General features: G+C 37.1%; 1 protein-coding gene across 1 annotated transcript in view; it reads right to left on the bottom strand.

Moving 5' to 3' along the window:
• The window catches only part of LOC125235192 (Down syndrome cell adhesion molecule-like protein Dscam2), a 169,285-nt gene that overhangs the window by 65,343 nt on the left and 82,801 nt on the right, over window positions 1–21,141 (bottom strand). Inside the window, exons 3-4 of the mRNA XM_048141667.1 lie at window positions 5,813–5,867; window positions 3,896–3,960 (exon numbers count right to left, since the gene is read on the bottom strand). Of these exons, the coding sequence (XP_047997624.1) occupies window positions 3,896–3,960; window positions 5,813–5,867 (120 nt within the window). The remainder of the gene's footprint in view (window positions 1–3,895; window positions 3,961–5,812; window positions 5,868–21,141) is intronic.

Here is a 21,141-nt window from a genome sequence, read left to right as displayed (position 1 = left end):
CATTCAAACCCACCAATCTCAACTTTACACCCATTCAGTTAAGAACGAAACTCACCGCATTAGGTAAAGTTGCGTCCACGAACTGCGCGGAGATTTTGAAAAAAGTTTTCAAGCGCTGGCTGAATGGCTCGAGTCTTTAATAGCAGTGAATTAAAAAAAAAGTTTTTTTTTTATTTTTTGTAACTGAAAAGCGCTGTTTTATATTTTATGATGATGGAATTTAAAGACTCTTTGTAAACATTTATTGTTGATAGAAACTAAAATTGAAATAGAAACTGAATGATGGAGTTGGTTTTGTGGTTTAAGTCTCACTCATTAATAGATAAACCTCATAATGTTAATTCCAAAACCTACAAGACTAATATAATATAAACGGCTATCTTTATTTAACGTTCATATGCGCATTGTAATATGCCTACTTGAAAAATAAATATTTCATTTTCATTTTTTTTTTCATTTTCAACCAAATTTTGGCACAAAAAAAGGCGGCAAATTGGAAAAATCTAGCGCTCTCCGTTTTTTTTTTTATGAAATAGGCAGCAAACGAGCAGACGAGCCGCCTGATGGTAAGCAGTCATGTTTTCATAAAAGCGCGTGCCTTTCCAAATATATGATATTACACTAACACTTTTTGAAAAAACAATTTATTGAAAATATAAGAAAAGGTTTAATTTATTTTAAAAAACCATATTGATCGTAGGTAAACTAGGTAATACTGTTGTAAGTTTCAACCAATGCGACGTTAAAGAAGTTGCGAGTGGAACGTACTGCCTGCTGCCAAATTTTTGATCACATATCCGCTAAACATAGCTTTAGATACCGAGAGCCGAGCCGTGTGGTTGAGTTCCCACGAGCGTTAAACGGTATGCTAAGCCGTCCTTAGTTCTCACACCCAACGAATGGGCACGTAGCTAAACGCTTGCGATAATAATATGGTTATCGTTGTCGTAGCTAAGCTATCTCTATCGCTCTTCCGTATTGGCGTGACAGAGCCAGACTGCGGTTCGATCGGCGTCTAGTGTCAACGATTGTGATTTCGGTTAGGCCGGCTGGTGCCGTAGCCGAATGGCATTTCTGCGATGCGAAACGAAAACGAAACGCTGCGAAAGATAGTCTGGCTCTGTCGCGCCAATACGCACGAGCGATAGAGATAGATATTTACGAGCGTTTCGTTTCGTGAGCGTTTGTGCCATTCGCCTACGTACCCTGGTAAGCTTAGGCTACGTTCGCACAGACAAGCGACTTGCTTAGCATAGCGCGGCGGCTTGCAAACTGGGCGAACTTAGAGTCGGTTACACCAAACCGTATGTCAACGTTAATGGCTTCGCTAAATTTATGTAAAAGTAAGGGAAATTACTTACTTCACTACTGTTCGACGTCAATATAATCAGTCTGTTAAATAAATGGTGCAACTGCAACTCAGCTGAGTAAAAGAACTGTTTTTCACTCCAGTCAAAAAATAATCTAGAATGTATTTACATTGTGTAAGTTACTCGCTAGTAAACGAAACGCTAAGCAAGCCACATGTCGGGACATACGTAACCTTAGTGTAGTCTGTTTATCTCGGATTTTATTATTACATTTTGCGAATATTTTCATACCTTTAGGCACTTTATGTAATGTGGAGTTTATTAATAATGACAAAAATGTAAGCGAAGTAATTTTGCTTTATATCAATCAAATTACTAAAATCGAGTGTTACATTTACATTTCCCACCGGGGTTCCCTCTATTTGGCATAACTTTATTTGTCCGAAACGATTTTCGCATAACAGACTTCGCATAATCGATTTTCGCCGAATGTTAATTTGGCAGAAAACTTATTTGTCATAATCGAAAATAATACGAATAACACATTGTCCGAAAATAAGTTCGCATAATTCTGTTTACGCCGATTGTTTTTATGAATAAAATTAATTCGCATAATTGTATTTGGCATATTTCTTAAAATCAGAATATCCACCCATACTAAATGCTGTTAAGAGAGTCGGTTTGGTTAGGTTAGAACTGCGACCTCAACAAATAAAACATTTTGTCAAGAATTTCGGTTAGGTTAGGTTAGAACTGCAACATTAATATAGTAGTATTACCTATGATAAAAATTCTGCGTAGTAAATTTCCACTAAACCATGTTATGCAGAAATAATTTATGCATAAAAACCATTCGGCGAATAACCTTTATGCATGAAATATATTCGGACAAACAAAAATATGCCTAGACAAATTATGCGTAACTATACTATGCCATAAAAGATTATGCGAAAGGTGAATTATGCCAATATAGATTATGCCAAAAAGAATTCTCGATTGTAAAATTATGCCAAAACAAGGGGAACCTTCCCACCGTGCTAGAAGCCGAATAGCACAAACGCTCACGAAACGAAACGCTCGTAGATATCTATCTATATCGCTCTTGCGTATTGGCGCGACAGAGCCAGACTACCTTTCGCGGCGTTTCGTTTTCGTTTCGCGTCACAGAAATGCCAGCACCTGTTAGCAATTACTTAGAAGCGATGAAAATTTGTTTACTTAAAACTATTAGTTACACACCTCTACCGGTATCGCATACCACAAGCACGCCCGCTGAACCAAAAGTGTGCATGTAATAAATTCGCCAAGTTCCTCCACGCCCGCGGCAAATAATTCACTCGGCTAGCTTTAACAGTGAATAATTCAGGAACATATCTTATCCCGGAGATAAACCACGTTCTTACGCTTAAAAGTATTTTCGGTAGCGTTTTATTACGTACCTACTGTTTACGCATATTATTATTTGTCTATGGTATGTACTGGATAATGTTTGCAGCGATATTGTGAGTCCTTCACATAATATTTCGAGGTGTCAAATTAGTTCCAACGGCTGCCGCTAGCTTTAATGTTGGACAAATGGACATGCCAATTATGATGACATGTATTTATGATAATCAACGCGACTCTGTCACGCACGTTGCCAATAATATATAAAAATAATGTTACTTTTATTGATCCAAATAATACTAGGTAACCTAAAAGAAAACATTACACACATATCCCCGCACAAATAAAGTTCTAAAAAATATCTTTCCCAGAAATGATATTTCAAAAACAGTTCCAAAGAAGAACATTAAAACTACCTTTATGACTTTACGAAATAAGGTTATATCATTTGTTTTCATTACAAGCCTGTTACAAGTAACTCAAGATTAAATGATGTTTCCCGCAAAGTCTGTAGCGACGAGACGAAATTGCGAAGATATTTTTTGGCAAAAAGATTTGTAAGGCGCTCTTAACTTTAAACGTGGAAAACTTGCTCCTTTCGGAGTTTCACTTTAGTCACGAATACATGTAGCTGCAGAAGGTAGGCTAAGGACCTTAGCCTAAGGTGGTTTACAGTTGTTAAAGATAATACTCAAGTTATTAAGTTTTCGTTCCTCGATCCTTTGAACACCTCTGTGTTCAATTAAAATCATTTTACAAGTAAATTAAATAGCTAGATGATGGAGTCATGTATTTTGCAAAATATTTCTTTTTTATTTTGTAAAAGCACTCATTTTGTAAAAACTGTTGCAAATATATTTTACTCAAAATAAAAAGATATGGCCACTTTACGTAGCACGGCACGGTAGACTTCGTTGATAGTATACTCATCTCGTTCGCGTTGGCACACGTTGGTTGCAATACCAGCGGATTTAAAAGATTTTTTATTTAATAAAGGATCGGGTACTTTGTATACACAGATAGTACATTATTGCAATGAATAGAAACAGGAAATAAATATCACTTAAATAACAGAACCAACGCAAAAATCTAATTTAGCACAAAAACTAAATTAAACTAAACAGGTTAATCATATTCATTATTCACTCAGTTAGATGTTGCTTTAAAAAATGGAATATTATGGAAATGAGGTATCTTACCGTAACTCCGGTACGTCAGGATCTTTTCCGCATTCCTCTCGTCCCCGAGAGATGTTGCTTTAGCACTGAAAAAATATTCATATTAAAGAAAACATTTTTTCATAAGTCAAGTCAAAATAAATGGACAGGCTAAAATGGTGCTTTATCATATTATTTAATTTATTTTTATAAAATGAGCATAAGTACCTAAGAAACTTATTATTTGTCAAAATTTGTATAACATAAGTAGGTCTCTTACAAGTGACTATAAAATATTTCATTTTATTTTTTATTTTATTCTTCCCCATATTTTTTTAAGTTTATGGCACGATATTTGCTGTTTTGTTGCTTAAAAATATGCACGTCATATAAATACAAATTGTTTGGAACGATCAAACGAAGTTTACTTTAAAAATTATGGTAGAGGTATAATAAGTAAGAAGATTATCAACATTTTTCAATAAACATAAACCTTTCCCTCAAATAATTATTATCAATGAAAACAAACCCGTATATTTTACGATGCCCCGATAACGGTTTCGAACTATCAAGAAACCTTAACGTCGGACGTTGAAATAAAAAAGCTCTTATCAGCTGTTTCAGGAATGGACGCTTTTATTGCTTTTAAACTTTTATGTCAACGATTTTACCTTTTTGGGAGAGATCCACACTGGGAGATTTAACGTTACACGTAACAGTTGGAGTATCTGTATTTTGTAAATTCGACGTAATGCGGATGACAAAAATTACTAAGCAGAGATCTTATCAAGAAAAAAATACCCGTACTCGTAGGTAATTTCAAAGGGTTTATTGGACACCAATTAATTTTAAATTCAGGTAAAATTTTGACGATGGCTTGATAAAATCCATACTAATATTATAAATGGGAAAAGGTGTGTGTCTGTTTGTTTGTCCGTCTTTCACGGCCAAACGGAGCGACGAATTGACGTGATTTTTAAGTGGAGATAGTTGAAGGGATGGAGAGTGACATAGGCTACTTTTTGTCTCTTTCTAACGCGTGCGAAGCCGCGGACAAAAGCTAGTTCAAATTCATTAACAACGTCTTCGTTAAATGTAGGCTCAGGATACATTGACTGAAAGTCAGGACCATTAAATCCAGCTTTACACTAAAACTGCGATTTAATTACGTTTCCGAGGGAGCTCGCCAGTAAAATAAATTCGAATTAAGCGAGATAGGTACTCAGGATGAATTTAAAGAGGAAATAAACAACATTTTTAAAACAAGAGGTTCTCAGATTTCTATCTTCTCAGAAATCTTAGATTTCTATTTTTTACCAGGTATTTTCCGCACTTGTATCGTAATATAATATTTTCTGCGGCAGAAATATAGGTAAATTGATTTGTTTTAGGTACATGTTTTTTTTTTCTTATGAGTTTGAATTTATCATTTAACTTTAAATTTAGTAAAGGTACAGTGGGGAAAATCTCGACAGGGTGGGAGCAAATGTAACTAATCCATTTTATCCATTATTACACTATGATGTTGAGTTCTACATATGTCCACTAAACACGCCTACCATATATAACCGGTGGACACTCTGTTTTATTATGCAAATATTGTAAAACATGAAAAAAATTGAGCATTTACATTTGCCAGTCGAGATTTGTCCCGCTGTACCTTATAGGTTTTTTTTTTCATTTTCTTTTATTTCATTTTATTTATTTGAAAAGCAGACAGAAATAAACCAGCAGGAGACAATGTTTCAAAATAATTGTTTCAAAACTATGTTTCAAAGTAATTTCGAGTAGGTACCTATTTCTTGAAATGTGAGATGGAGTGAAAACTAAAAGAACTTGTGGACTAAATAAAAAACGATTATATACTTTAAAGGAATTTTACACTGAAACTTTTCCAAGTAGGTACTAGTATTTCTTGGTCTCGAAAGATTTATGTGACGCGGTAGTGGAAGTTGTTACCTTTTATGCAGTTTTACTCGACCAAGGCGCTCTGCTTTCTCCGTTATCGCTATATCTGTAACAAAGAATATTTGTATTAGAAGAAATAAAAATAAAACTTTATTCATTTAAAACATGTAAGTACCAAATTTTTTTAACGCAAAAATGTATGATTAAATATTTAAGTTGGAAACGTGAAATTCTAAACTTTACGAGGAAATATCATTATTTATATAAAAATATTCATATTTACGTAAAATTCACATACTTGATTTTAATTCCAAAACTAAATAACCCAACCACAAAATTAAAATTTTGAAAAAAACCCCCGACCGCGACATAGTAGACCGATTTTCATGAAACATGGCTAAGAACACTCCCGACTAACTTAGCTTTCAGACAAAAAAACTAAATCTAAATCGGTTTATGCGTTCGGGAGCTACGATGCCACAGACAGACACACACACAGACAGACAGACAGCCACGTCAAACTTATAACACCCCGTCGTTTTTGCGGCGGGGGTTAAAAACACAAAAAAATACAAAATACTCGTATTCATTTCTTATTTGTAAATATTTCTTTGCAAAATTAACATTAAGTACCGATTCCATCCTCAGCCCCAATTTTCTTGAAGCAACAATTAATTGCCTGAAGATAAACAAAATTCGACATTTAATACCAAAATAATGAAAGTAATTAAAGTTTACTGCGCGGAACAAACGCCGGGCGTAAAATGGGTCATTCTATGCCTCTCTGTACGCGGCATTACAAATTCTAGGACAGGAAACGTGGTTTGGTTACTGTTCCAGATATTCTGGCGAACCAAATTGGCATATCGAAATTTGATCTGAACAGTTTTTCGATTTGGCAGATTTCGGACAGAAAACTACTACTACTGCATTAGATATACTTTGCATTGGTGTATAATGTATGCGTATTGTCTGTATGTAAACACTTATTGTGCATAAGGCAAGTTTAGACAAAACAAATCTAAATAAATTCAATGTAAGTACAAAGGCGAACCATATTTATTTATGATTACTTCAAAAAAAAATATACAACAGTTATAAACTAAGGCACTGTAGGTACAATTAAAATAAATACTTATAGCTATGTACATTTTAACTACCATCCATCACCATTTACCAATGTTAAAAATGCAATGCTAAAGAATAATAATTATAAGCATAGATACTATTGCACATATTTTATTATCGTATCACTGCTATTCGTGTTAGGCGGCATGCATGTGTAATAGTAAACAAAATAGATTAAAACTTGTTTATGGCTCTTCAAAATTAACGCTAATCTCTCTAATATCAGTATCAAAGAGGATCGAGTATTATAGAGAGTTACTGTCAAAGTAAAATGTGTAATCACAGTGCATAGACTGCAATCTCTCTACACAAGCTTAGAACTTTTGAACGTCAGTTTTGACAATTTGGCCTATATTCTTAGCTTGATAATATGTCTTAAAATGCCAAATATTAATATTAGCGCCATCTAGCCGAGCGTTCCCCAAAGGTGTAACGCCATCTAGGCCGCCGTACCTTTTTCTCTATGGCTTTGAGGTATGTTTTTTTCTTAGACTTTACCCGTCTATACGGAGTTACATAATGTCTTTGATCAGTATGAAACAGTCATTTGTCACTTTTTATTAACTGAATCCGTAAGCTTCATTTTTCTCACTTTTCCATAATTACCCTGAATCTGTTTCCATTTTTCCCCATGCTACAAAAAGGTACATTAGTAAATCATCACTGAGGGCTAGATTGAGCAAATGGAGTGTCATTAGCTTAATGCAAACCACACACACCGCTTCAAGCTTTGAAAAACATACTTTTTTAGAGACCAGTACTCTTTCGATATAGATTTGTTACTACTTAGAGTAGCTATGCCCATCCGTCGGTCTGTCCGCTGGTAGTTTTTTACCGTAATAAAAAGTGCTAGTAACTTTCAACAGGTCAAAAAGTAATATTTCTTTTCCACCTTGTAGGTAGAAGTTCCCTGGAGGCCTGTATGGTGGAAAGATTCTTTAGCTATAGATAAAATCTTGGTGGCTCAAATGGCGGTGCGCGTGTAGTAGATATTTGCTTCCGCAAGCGTGCATTCCCACCAGGGCTATACTTTGTAGAACAGTGAGCATGATGGGTGGATATCAAACACATCCACTTAGCGCATCTCTGGTGAAATTCACCCTAAGCGGAGAGTCAAAAAAGGCAAAGATCCTAGAATACTGATTTGTAGGTTGTAGGTTTTATTTAAAAATCCTATGAGCAAAACCTCTATCAGAAGAACATAAATCCAACAGCTATAGAAAGAGCGATTAGCATTCAAATTCCACAAAGCATTGATCATCGGATCAGCCTCGCAAAAGGAATTGTTGAAAGGATATCCGCTGTCATACACTCACTATGCCAAAACGTCGTACATTGCCAATGTTGAAGGATACATTGTTTCTTTTTGGTAGCACAGTAGGCTTCAGTCCGCCTGGCACAGTTTCAAAGTGTTGTATATTATGACTTTATTGAAATCCGTGTTACTTAAGGCGAAAGTAGAGGACCCGCTTTTCATATAGAGGAACACTTTTTCATTTTTGTTTTTAGATATTTTTATATATTTACTATTAAAAATATTTTTACAATTTATAATGATGCTTATAGGCATAGTTAGTTAGTTTTTTTTTTTTTTAATTAAGTGGCTTCAGTCCATTATTGGCACTATTTCGCCAGTGGCAAGGTGCTATGAGCTAATATTAATTAGTGATTTTGGTACAGTAAGTACGACAGTGTACGGTGAGTTACTTAGCACTTGTAAATTGATAGCTAGATTTTACAAGAGCACGTGGACTACCGGCGGACGTTGACGACAAAAAAGAGGCTAAACGCGTTTCGACATTAATTCTTAAACAGCTTCTCATTACAACATTAGTTTACCGCATAATAAGCTATCGATATTACACTTTAACAATATTAATGAGCAAAAGAAAAATAAATTATTCACAACACGAGACCGCTAAGATGGCGCTCGAACCGGAAGTCCTGCTCATAGGACTAACTATTATGATCAGGGAGCGTACTTTTCATGCCGATGACATTAATCTGACGTCACGCTCCATATAGGATGATCCCAAATAGTTTTATTGTAAATTATTAATCATTAGTCGTCAATCATTTTAATCGTGTACAAAATACTTCAAATACAGTAGTCCATTTACATGTGGCATAAATAATACCTGCTTGAAATGAGAAACGTGAATAAAATGATTTGATTTGTTTTTATAAATAAATTTAATTAAATAGTATTGTTAAAAACACATTACAATAAATACGTAGAAAAGAGAAGTTCCTCTCTAACGTAAAGCACACCATCCTTCTTGCATTCATTACCATGCAAATAAATTCATAACTTAAAATGATTAATGACTAATGATTAATAATTTACAATAAAACAATTTGTGATCATCGTATATATCATCGTAGCGTGACGTCAAATTGATGTCATCGGCACGAAAAGTACGCTCCCTGATTATGATTATTAAATTGATTAAGCTTCAGTCGTCAAAATAACCTAAAAAGGGCATGGTAATGATACTAATGATGCAAATAGTTGGTAAGTACGTACTTCACAGTGTTTTTATAGATACAAAACGAAAAAAAAACTACTCGCAGGAGCTGCAGCAAAAAGCAGTACGCAGCTTCCTCCACGCAGGAACAGTCAGTAGTTTGTTGCTCACATCTAACAATGTAACTTTTCCTTTTATAAAGCACAGCTACCAAAACATTACACTGAAACTGTCGACAAGCAAGCCTCAACTATATTTAGTACCATACAGTTTAAAAACGGCGTATGTGAGTACAGGTTTTAGCATAGAACCCGCTGTTATACTTCTGTGTTGATTTTATTCAGTTAGTCGCAGTTACCGACAGTCTGAGCCCAACTTATTTTGCAAACGTGAAAATTGCGTGGATAGTTCACCACATAGTTAAAACTTATTGATTTTCAATATTTGCAAGTCGTGCCATGTTTATTGCTCAACGATGGAGGCCGTTATCAAGTTATCCTTCAATCACAATTTCAATCAACGTTTGTATTTGCAACAAATATATTTATATTATAGCGAAACTACAAAGGTTAGTTTATAGGAACCCTATAAAACAGCAAAACCTAAATATAATCTACCTACATAATATAGAGATAATAACTGCAACACATGAAACTCATACTGAAACTGTCAACTCACATTATATGACTTTAATTTTGACGCCAACTAATTTATTTCCAGAAACCAGAATTGTCACTTTCTCCACAGTTTAATAAGTACTTGTGAGTGCGAAGTAGTGTTCAATGGAATTTATATTCGACACAAAAAGTCCGTAGCGGTACATACATTTACATTGACGTATTTCATGATGAAAAGGTTTACGCGATGTTAATAGTATCCCAAATTAAAGCGTTGGGCGTCAGCGAAGTGAAATTTGCATGACCCAAATTGTTACAGTTATAAAATATTATTGACGCTTTTGTAGGTATTGAAATATTATATTTACCTTGTATGATGACGGCTGTGCATCAGTTTCATATCAATCTCCCAACGATTAAATTCGTACTATTATCGCGCCATGGCCGTGCGTGATAAAATTCTCATTCCTATAATTATGTATGTATGTATGTATCTATCTATAGTGTTGTTGGGCACCTACGAAAGAAAACGTTACCAAGGTGCGTAGCCGAATGGCACAAACGCTCACGAAACGCTCACGAAACGAAGCGCTAGTAGATATCTATCCCTATCGCTCTTGCATATTGGCGCGACAGAGCCGGACTACGTTTCGTTTTCGTTTGGCGTCGGAGAAATGCCATTCGGCTACGGGGCCAGGGTGGCTAGCCGAATGGCACAATCGCTCACGAAACGCTCACGAAACGAAGCGCTAGTAGATATCTATCTCTATCGCGCTTGCGTATTGGCGGGACAGAGCCAGCGGCGTATCGCTTTCGTTTGGCGTCGGAGAAATGCCATTCGGCTACGGGGCCAGTAGTCTGGCTCTGTCGCGCCAATACGCAAGAGCGATAGAGATACATATCTGAGCATTTCTTTTTTTTGCCAATAAACATTTTTTGATTGTTTTAGGGAATTTTAGGTCAATTGTACTCAGAATCACGAGTACTTTCAATCTCACTGGGAGACAAAAAGTGTCCCAGAATTTCCATACATTTTTGTTACTTTCCTCTTTTGTTACCCCATACAACATGTACGGAAAATGGTAACAAAATAAGAAAAAATCGTATGGGAAATTTTTTTATCTACTAGGATTGAAAAAGCTAGTAATTCTGAGTAGATATAGCATTTTTTTTTTAAATATCACACTTCATAAAAGTGGCAAAAAAAAAGAAATGCTCATCTACGAGCATTTCGTTTCGTGAGCGTTTAGTGAGTGGTTGTGCCATTCGGCTACGTACCCTGTACGTCTTCTACATTCGCGATTAATCGCCATTGAATCATTAGGTCATCCGATTCTCTGCGGGTTATAATATAAATGAACAAACTTCTGAAGAGCATAATTATTACATACCAACATAATAATTTTAGACCTAGCTGGCAAGCACGGTCGCGTGATAAACGATATAACGTCAGGCCGTTCTTTTCGTACTATTTGTAAGTAAATATGTGATAGGGACGCACCGATGCGATAAAGTATATTGTTTTTATACTTATTAGGAGCTGAAGTTAGCCCCGCTTGGTTTTAAATTACATAAGCTGATTGGATACGAATTTTATGGACGCCTCGCCACTGGTGTTCATTAAAATTATACATTTTCAATTATCATTGGCAAAACAGACTTGGCTAAATCCACGCTTGGTAATTCCGCGTAAATGTAACGATGGTTATTTACATTTGTGTTTATCCATACTAATATTATAAATGGGAAAGTGTGTGTGTCTGTTCGTTTGTCCAACTTTCACGGCAAAACGGAGCGACGAATCGACGTGATTTTTTTAAATGGAGATAGCTGACGGGATGGAGAGTGACATAGGCTTCTTTTTGTCTCTTTCTAATCCCCCTCCCTACTTCCCTAAAATGGGGGTGGAAGTTTGTATGGAGCGAAGATTCGAATTTAACGTGACACCGCGGTCAAAAGCTAGTATTTATAATGTGGATGCAAGTATTTGTGTCCAATTTGTGTATTACATATGGAATATGGATAAGTACTGTTAGCTTTATATAATTTACAACGTAATATTGGCATTAATTTCTACATTATCGATAATAGTTTTAAAATATTAAAAGGTCTGTTTGGACCGAACCTGGCAAATCAAGCAGATGCTACGTCGACCAATCCGGTCGCATTGCGCGACACACTGATTGGCCGAGCGGCACTGCTGACGGCTTTTTGACAGCTCTGAGGTAGACTTGCTTTGCAAAGGAGTTCACGAGATATTCAAGTAAACTTCGAATTATATAAAGTGCCGAAAACCATAACTTTAATATTTGTAATTGGTGAGTTAAGTGTTTATAAAACACAGTGATAATAAATAGTAAGTATTTGATTCAATTATGATCTTTTATTTACTCCAATTCCACACCTGATACAAATGGCCGCCAAGAACAGTAAAATCAACATCATGCACCAACAGTACATATGTGTGATACTTTTATCCCTCGATATAATTATTGGCATTTAAATTTTCACGATGAATAGTGAACTAGTTGAATTATTGTTCACTTATGTTTCGCTCTGCCGTAGCATTGACCGTCCGCTTAGTATGTATGTACCTAGCTAGGTCACGTCAACAATAACCTGCATTGCTGATGAGAAATTAACACTACACAGGTGATAACTGGTAACACGGTGTGGAAGGTATGCTTTAATATGTATAATGTTTTTAGTATTGTTATTACCTCGCCTTCGTCGATTACTCAAAGGCTTTCGATAGTATATCGCACCATTCCATTTTTGAAGCCCTAGGACACCAACAAATAGCCACAAATTATATAAATCTTCTAAAAACCATTTATTTAAATAGTACCGCCGCCATAAAACTCCAGTCTTCTGGCCTACCTTTCAATGTACAAAGAGGAGTTAAACAGGGAGACCCGCTGTCGCCGAAGCTTTTTACCAGCACTTTAGAGCACGTGTTCCAAACACTTACGCAGCGTTGGAAGGGGAAGGGCTTAGTTGTCGGTGAGAGGAGGCTGACCAACCTCCGGTTCGCCGACGATATAGTCTTGTTTTCCTCTACTTCATCCGAGCTACGTCACATGCTAGAAGACCTTAGCAACGCAAGCCTCGAAGTTGGACTGAAGATGAATATGTCAAAGACTAAGATCATGACGAACAGCACAGAACGTAGGATTGAGATAAACGGAGAACACATCGCATATGTCCAGGAGTACCTTTACCTAGGCCAAATAGTCTCTTTCCAGGCGCGACAAGACAAAGAAGTCCAAAGACGCACTGAAAACGCCTGGAAGAGTTATTGGTCAATGAAACACCTAATGAAGGGAGACCTACCTATGTCACTCAAACGTAGGCTCATGGACATGTGCGTACTTCTAGTTCTCACCTACGGTGCTCAGACCTGGTCTTTGACGAAAGCTCAGAAGTCCAAACTCGGGGTTTGCCAGAGAGCTATGGAGCGCAGCATATTAGGTGTAAAATTAAGGGATCGGATCCGGAACATCACGCTGCGCTCTAAGACTCAAATAATGGACGTAGCTCGGAAAGCTGCTAAGTTGAAATGGGACTGGGCTGGTCATGTCTGCCGAATGCCGGACGACTTGTGGGCTAAGATAACCACGAAGTGGGAGCCCCACGAGTCAAACCGGGGATCCGGCAGACCACATCGGCGATGGCGGGATAACCTCGACTCATTTTTGAGTGGTTGGTCAGACATAGCACTTAACAGAGACGAATGGAAAAAGAGGGGGGAGGCCTTTGCCCAGCAGTGGGACACAGCAGCCTCCTAATAATAATAATAATAAGCCCGCGGGGGCAGCTTGTGGCGAGCTGACGGTGAGTGGCGACACCGCGGACCCCTATTCCAGAGGGCACTTCCATCTAGCCCTCGCCTCTGCGCTTGCCTTAACCGGCCGGCCAGAGTGGATTCGCAAGAGCGGGACCTATGCTCCAGGTTGGAAGTGTAAAATGTCATAACGCCGGCGGCCTGCTGAACGGATCACCGGGATCTGGCTACCGCAGTCTCACCTCTCGACAACCTTTCAGCCACTCTTCAAGTGTTGCTCTGTTGTCGCACCATGCGTGCGGCCGTTTTGCAGGGCCCACTCAATGAGTTGGCGAGTCACCGCCTGTCTTTTACAATCTTGAGACTAGTTGTCATGGCAGGTGTCCGATAGTCTCCCCCCACAGACCATTATCCAGTCCATCCAACTTGCACAACAATAGCCTATGACCTTAGTTCCCATCGCAACACAAAAGTGCTGCACTGAAATAGTCTTTACACCTGGCGGGGACCATCTCCGGATGTATCATATTGTGCGCTCGGGGATGGTATCCGCCAGGTGTATCCCTTGCCTTTAGATTAAAGTGTCTAAAAGGGCCTCTGTGCTGTTGGCTTCGGCCCCACACATGCCTCCCAAAAGTCCGGGACCCCATGGTCCCGAGATATGGTAAGACATACAAATAATAATAATAATATTTCATCTTGTTGAATATTGTCACAGATGCTGATTATTGAATTTCGATCGCTTAATTTCGTGGTTTTTGTTCAATAACATGTCCATGCCTAAGTATTTTAAATCCTAGAAATAAAATTGAAAACGATTGGTTCATAGACAATTTTTACATTGAATTTCTAGTGACGCAATAGAGCGTTTGGAATTCGGTTTTTGCACAGATTACAAATTCTGTTGTTGCTATAACAATAAACTTAGCAGTTAATTAATTATTATATTATGAAATTTATGGATTTCATGCTTTGCTTCTCTATATTACAGTACAGTCTCGATGATCCGGCACTAAAATAAAGAGGCAAGTGATAATTTCAAGTACAAGTTTACCATCTATGCGTAAATTATCAGTCTGACTTCACTTTAAAAGTGGCTAAAAATCAGATAATGGTCGAATGTTTTTTAAACTTATTATTTTGCTAAAATTTTTAGCACAGTCTTTTTATACGACATACATAAAAAAAATGAAAATATATAAAAATGGCTCTAATCTCCAGTAATCGGAATTTTCCACTAATTCGACACCTCCGTGTCAGCAACAGTGCCGGATGGATTGTACTGTATATTAATGTCACACATTTAATATGACACTCTTGTTTGTTATACGATTAAATACATAAATGACATTTATGACATCTAAAATACTGTCTTAAGTTACATTATAAAACTATTGTGTACTGCGATTTATTAAAACAGACTATTATTCATCAGCAGATGCCTTTAATTACCTGGAAGCGGCGCTTTATCCGTTTCAATATCTGCACAGAATTTTAATGGAACTGAACGCTTCGCGTCAATGAATATACATATCGTATTATATCGTATAACACCGATTACAATTTATTACCGTTAATGAAGTGGTTCTGGACATCGGTCTATCCTAACTTAACCTACTCTTCGCCTTTTGGTACCTATCTATATGGATATCTTATTTTAGAAGGAAAACTAGGTTTAGACATAGACATAGAATATTATCACGTTACATTATAGTTTGCCCCTAGTCCCTATTTAAGGTAAATAGACGGTACTTAAAATCCCTGTGACTTGAATCGTGAATCGAAAGGAAAAAAAATCTAATAGGCAGTACTTATTTTTAAATACTTCTCTCAGAGTGACATGACTGCATTATTTTGGGTGCTCTTAATGACGGATAGTATGCTTCTGCAAATGTGCACACAATCAAGTTTTATGTATGTATACAGAGTGGGGCCTGTAACAAAGGCGAAGAATTGAACTGTAGGCTATTCTCCTTATACTGATCAACATTTGTTCAGTGACTTTTAAAAATTATGAAGTCTTTAAATTTTTAATTTTTCATACAAAATAAATATTAGCTTCAATGTACGCCATTATTGTTGTCATTGACGTTGTCTGTCACACTTTAGACTTAACAGAATTCGCAATACATTACCTCTTAGAAAAAACTTTCAAGGGTGATAAAAATCAAAATACAAGTTATTTTTAAAAGTCGCCGAACAAATGTTGATCAGTATAAGGAGAATAGCCTAGAGTTCAATTCTTCGCCTTTGTTACAGGCCCCACTCTGTATATAAGCTTTATTGTACATAAAGGAATCAAAAGAGACACAGTTACAGAGTCAGTAATATACAATGTAGGTTATCATTGTCGTGAAACCATAAATTAAATATAACAAGATCATACCATCCCATACATTAAAATGCGACCGCCTAAGACCGCGCTTACACTCCACCACACATAGATGGCGCCACAAAAAAAATGTCTTGTAGCTTTCGATTATACTTGTAGATGGCGTTAAGTGTCGCTTTTGACATAGATTTACGGCTCGGAATTGACACTTAATGCCAATCTACAAATAATCGGTGGCAACAAGGCATTTTTTGTGGCGCCATCTATGTGTGGTGGAGTGTAAGCGCGTTCGTAGGCGGTCGCATTTTAATGTATGGGATGGTATGATCTTGTTATATTTAATTTATGGTGAAACCGAATAAGTATAAGAAGGCAAGGATATTGGTCAAGGACATACAATGCTCCGTGATTTTGACTCACTTGTCACTTTCATTGATTATGATTAGAAAAGCAAGAGTTAGCTTTTAAGTACTTACACCGTTAGTAGGTACATATTTATTTTCATTAGTACCTATATTTTACTTAGACTTATACTATAGACCGTGATTAATTTATTGATTTTTGTCGAGTTCCCGATATTTCGACGCAGTTGCATGCATCATGATCACGGAAAACCCCGTATCCCGTTTTTCGTGATAATGATGCATGCAACTGCGCCGAAAAGGTAATCACGGTCAATATTCTGGTCAATATATTTAAGTATAATTTACAGTAATACTTATTTACTCTAAAAATAATTATTTGAACGGAGAATAAAAAAGTAACCACTGTGTCAGTTTAGAAATTAGCCTCTGAATCATGCACTAATAACAAACTCGTCAGTTCATCAGAACTCGCTGACATCCGCAATAAGACAAATAAACCCTCATTTCGCTAACAAACCAACAAGATGGGAAAAGTTGGGGCCTCACTGCTAATGACTCTTGGGCGCATTTACATGAAGCGACTAAGAAGCAATTATTATAGACTTCAAATTAATCTATTAGGAACTGTTTCATATAATATAATGACGATATAATGAGGAACAAGCGCTATCTGGGTACATCTTGTTATCTATTGTAATTCTTCCCCTTGTTTCTGATTTTTTATATCAGAAAACCTATGTAAGTGTATAGGTACAGTCAATCAATTGGAACCCTAGGCCACTCTACAGCCATGTCAAAATGACAAGCAGTAAGAGATTTCTTACAATCTGATTAATAATGTCAGTGTGACATAGTTCTACAGTGGCCTAGGGTTCCAATTGGTTGACTGTACATTAATTATATACGTAGATCCCGTGTTGCTGATCTTTCTCTATTGAACATCGTGTGATAAAAAATACTACATAGTTCCAAACTAGCATCCGGTCCGCCTGATGGTAAGCAATCACCGTAACCTATGGATGCATAACATTGTTATGTTGGCACTGATCATTCTGATAAACAGTTGCCGCCGGGCGAAATAAAAGTCAGTAAGCTCTTTATACCGAGCTTAGTTGGCAGCAATTTTAGCAGCCCCGACAGTGCAAATGTTTTTTTTTTAATACTACGTCGGTGGCAAACAAGTATACGGCCCGCCTGATGTAAAGCGGTCACCGTAACCTATGGACGCCTGCAACTCAAACAGTGTCACATGCGCGTTGCCACCCCATTAGAAACTTGTACATTCCCTTTTGCTGTGTTAAGTACACAGCAAAAAGGAGTGTACAAGTTCTAAGGAGGGTTCGGGTTGCCGACGACTCAAAGGACAATAAACGGAACAAGTTAGTTCCGTAAGTCCTCCCGTCATCAGCACACCGCACCCTCGTTGAGCTCTGGCAGCCTTACTCACCGACAGGAACACAACACTATGAGTAGGGTCTAGTGCTATTTGGCTGCGGTCTTCTGTAAGGCGGTGGTACTACCCCAGTTGGGCTCTGCTCTAGATTCGAGCGAGACGATATCAGCTGTGCTGTGCCCTACCACACAAAGCGGAATATCATTCGCTATGCCCTACCTCCTATTAAAATTTGTGAAAAATATTATTTTAAACGACAAACTTCTAGGTAATTATGACATTAACTTAACCCTTTCGCAGCAAGGTCCTATCAAAATTGTTGTCAACGTAACTTGGTCTGACTCTATCTAGATAAATAAGAAAAGGATAAGCATTTATTGCAAACCATGGTATACTAAGTTGTTTACATAAGTATAGAGATAGGTACAAGGGATCACATGTCACCCTGGTAGGGGAACAGCAGCGGCTGGTCCATACAAGCCGATTCCCACCGGCTTGCCTGAAATCGGTTACTAGTAAAGTAAGGTAGGTTTCTTTTTGCTCAGTGTTGCCTAAATAGCAGAAATTTTCACCAGCCGCCACTGTAGGGTATAGGGTATTTTGTATACGTTGCAGACAAATAAAACTATGGGTGTGATAAACCAGAAAACAAGATGTTTAACAAAAAGGTTTTTACCTCCTAACTCCGCTGTAACGAAAGCGATGCCTTTATCCGAATTAACCGGATCTGGCGAGGTTGTGAGTAATGTCGGCGGCGTCCGCAATCCAGACCTACAGATAACTACTCGACCACACTGTATTAGTGCTTGGATACGGCATCCAAATAATGAGTTTTACTGCATACTTATTTACATACATTGCATGTGTACAGGCAAAGAGGATCGAGTATTATAGAGAGTTACTGGCAAAGTAAAATGTGTAATCACAGTGCACAGACTGCTATCTCTCGACACAAGCTTAGAACTTTTGAACCTCAGTTTTGACAATTTGACGCATATTCTTAGCTATAATAAAATGTCAAATATTAATATTAGCTCCATCTAGTCGAGCGTTCCCCAAAGGTGTAACGCCATCTAGGCCACCGCGCCGTACCTTTTTCTCTATGGCTTTCAGGTACGTTTTTTTCTTAGACTTTATCCGTCTATACGGAGTTACATATGTCTTTCGTGTAGGGGAAGGTGGAGTGAAGCCAGTTATCAACATTTTTATTATAAGGAAATATTGGAATAAAATATTTATTTATTCAAATAGAATAATTTTATAATCATATCTTATACCTTTAAGCATATCTCGTATATACGTGTATGCATGTAAAGTAAGTATCTTATATATTTTGGGGGATATCGGAAACGGCTCCAACGATTTCTAGTAAAATTGGCTGTATCGGGGTTTTCGGAAGCGAAAAATCGATCTAAGAGGTAGTCTCTAAGAAGGATTTCTATGGTTTCTAAGGGCAGTTCAAGTCCTCCAGATAATTATTCATAGTTAAACAAGATATTTTTTTTGTATGAAATAAGCAGTCATCGCCGCCCATGGACTTAAGCAACATCAGGGGAGCCACTTATGCGTTGCCGACCTTTGAGAACCCTAAATACCTGCTTCTTGAAGAACCCCATATCATAGCGCAAGGGAAATTTATTTTTTGTTTTAATATTTAAAAATGTGCGAAACTTTGAATTAAAAACCGGCCAAGAGCGTGTCCGTTCCGCATTTTTCTCAGAAACTACTGAACCTATCAAGTTCAAAACAATTTTCCTAGAAAGTCTTTATAAAGTTCTACTTTTGTGATTTCTTCATAATTTTTAAACATATGGTTCAAAAGGGACGCACTTTTTTTTCCTTTAGGAGCGATTATTTCCGAAAATATTAATATTATCAAAAAACGATCTTAGAAAACCCGTATTCATTTTACAATACCTATCTTACAATAATATTATGTCACACGTTGGGGTTAGAATGAGAAAAAATATCAGCCCCCAGTTTACATGTAGGGGGAGTACCCTAATAAAACGTTTTTTTCCATTTTTTATTTTTGCACTTTGTTGACGTGATTGATATACATATTGGTACCAAATTTCTAGTTGACTACGGAACCCTAAAAAGGCTGTACACCGTACTGTCATATCCATCCTAAACAGAATCTTGATACATCCACTCTCCCAAGGGCGAAATCCATTTGTTTTCTTCTTACATTTCAATTATCAGAGCCTATTTCACGTGGATGACGCAGACATTTTCGGAGCAATGATTTTCTCTTGTTGTAAATAACGCTTAATTTTATTCAATTAAGAACAATTCGACTTCATTGTTTAATGAAGGAACGTATTCAAGGACTTACCTCTTAATAAAGTAGGCGTTCTATTGTTGCATAAATATTTAAGTAAAATATCTACGAATAGGTATTAATATTAATTTTAATTTCCTAAACCATTTGGAAAAGTAGAGGACGCATACATATAATAACATGAGTGATAAGTGTAAACACCAAACCTATGTGACAATAATTGTGTCGATTAACTTCAAACTCGGGTAAATCCATTCTGATAGATAGATAGACAGATTTATTTATTTCTTTAAGAAACTAGAAACTTTCATTGATAGAAGAACTTTCACTAAAAGATTGTCAACATAAATCTGCTATAAGGGTGATTTTTTTTTCAGATTATTCATTATCCTCCTTGCGTTATCCCGGCATTTGCCACGGCTCATGGGAGCCTGGGGTCCGCTCTGACAACTAATTCCAAGATTTGGCGTAGGCACTAGTTTTAAGAAAGCGACTGCCATCTGACCTTCCAACCCGAAGGGTAACTAGGCCTTATTGGAATTAGTCCGGTTTCCTCACGATGTTTTCCTTCACCGAAAAGCGACTGGCAAATATCAAATGACATTTCGCACATAAGGTCCGAAAAACTCCGGATCGTAAGTCGCACGCTCTTACCGCTAGGCCACCAACCAGATTATTATCCATACTATCCATACTAATATTATAAATGGGAAAGTGTGTGTGTCTGTTTGTCCGTTCTTCACGGCAAAACGGAGCGACGTATTGTCGTATTTTTTTAAGTGGAGATAGTTGAAGGGATGGAGAGTGACATAGGCTACTTTTTGCCTCCTTCTATCGCGAGCGAAGCCGCGGGCAAAAGCTAGTACTTAAAGCAGAATGGAATTACCCGAGTTTAAAGTTAAGCAACACAACACATATCTACGCGTGGACCATTTGAGTTAGGCAACCAATTTAATTCTCATCACGATCCCTGAAACCGATCTTTAACCATATTGCCAACATTCCAACA

This window comes from Leguminivora glycinivorella, chromosome 2, assembly GCF_023078275.1.
Source record: "Leguminivora glycinivorella isolate SPB_JAAS2020 chromosome 2, LegGlyc_1.1, whole genome shotgun sequence".
NCBI classification, from domain to species: Eukaryota; Metazoa; Arthropoda; class Insecta; order Lepidoptera; family Tortricidae; genus Leguminivora; species Leguminivora glycinivorella.
The sequence above is the reverse complement of the archived record's forward strand: the minus strand, read 5'-3'. Positions and strand labels throughout refer to the sequence as shown.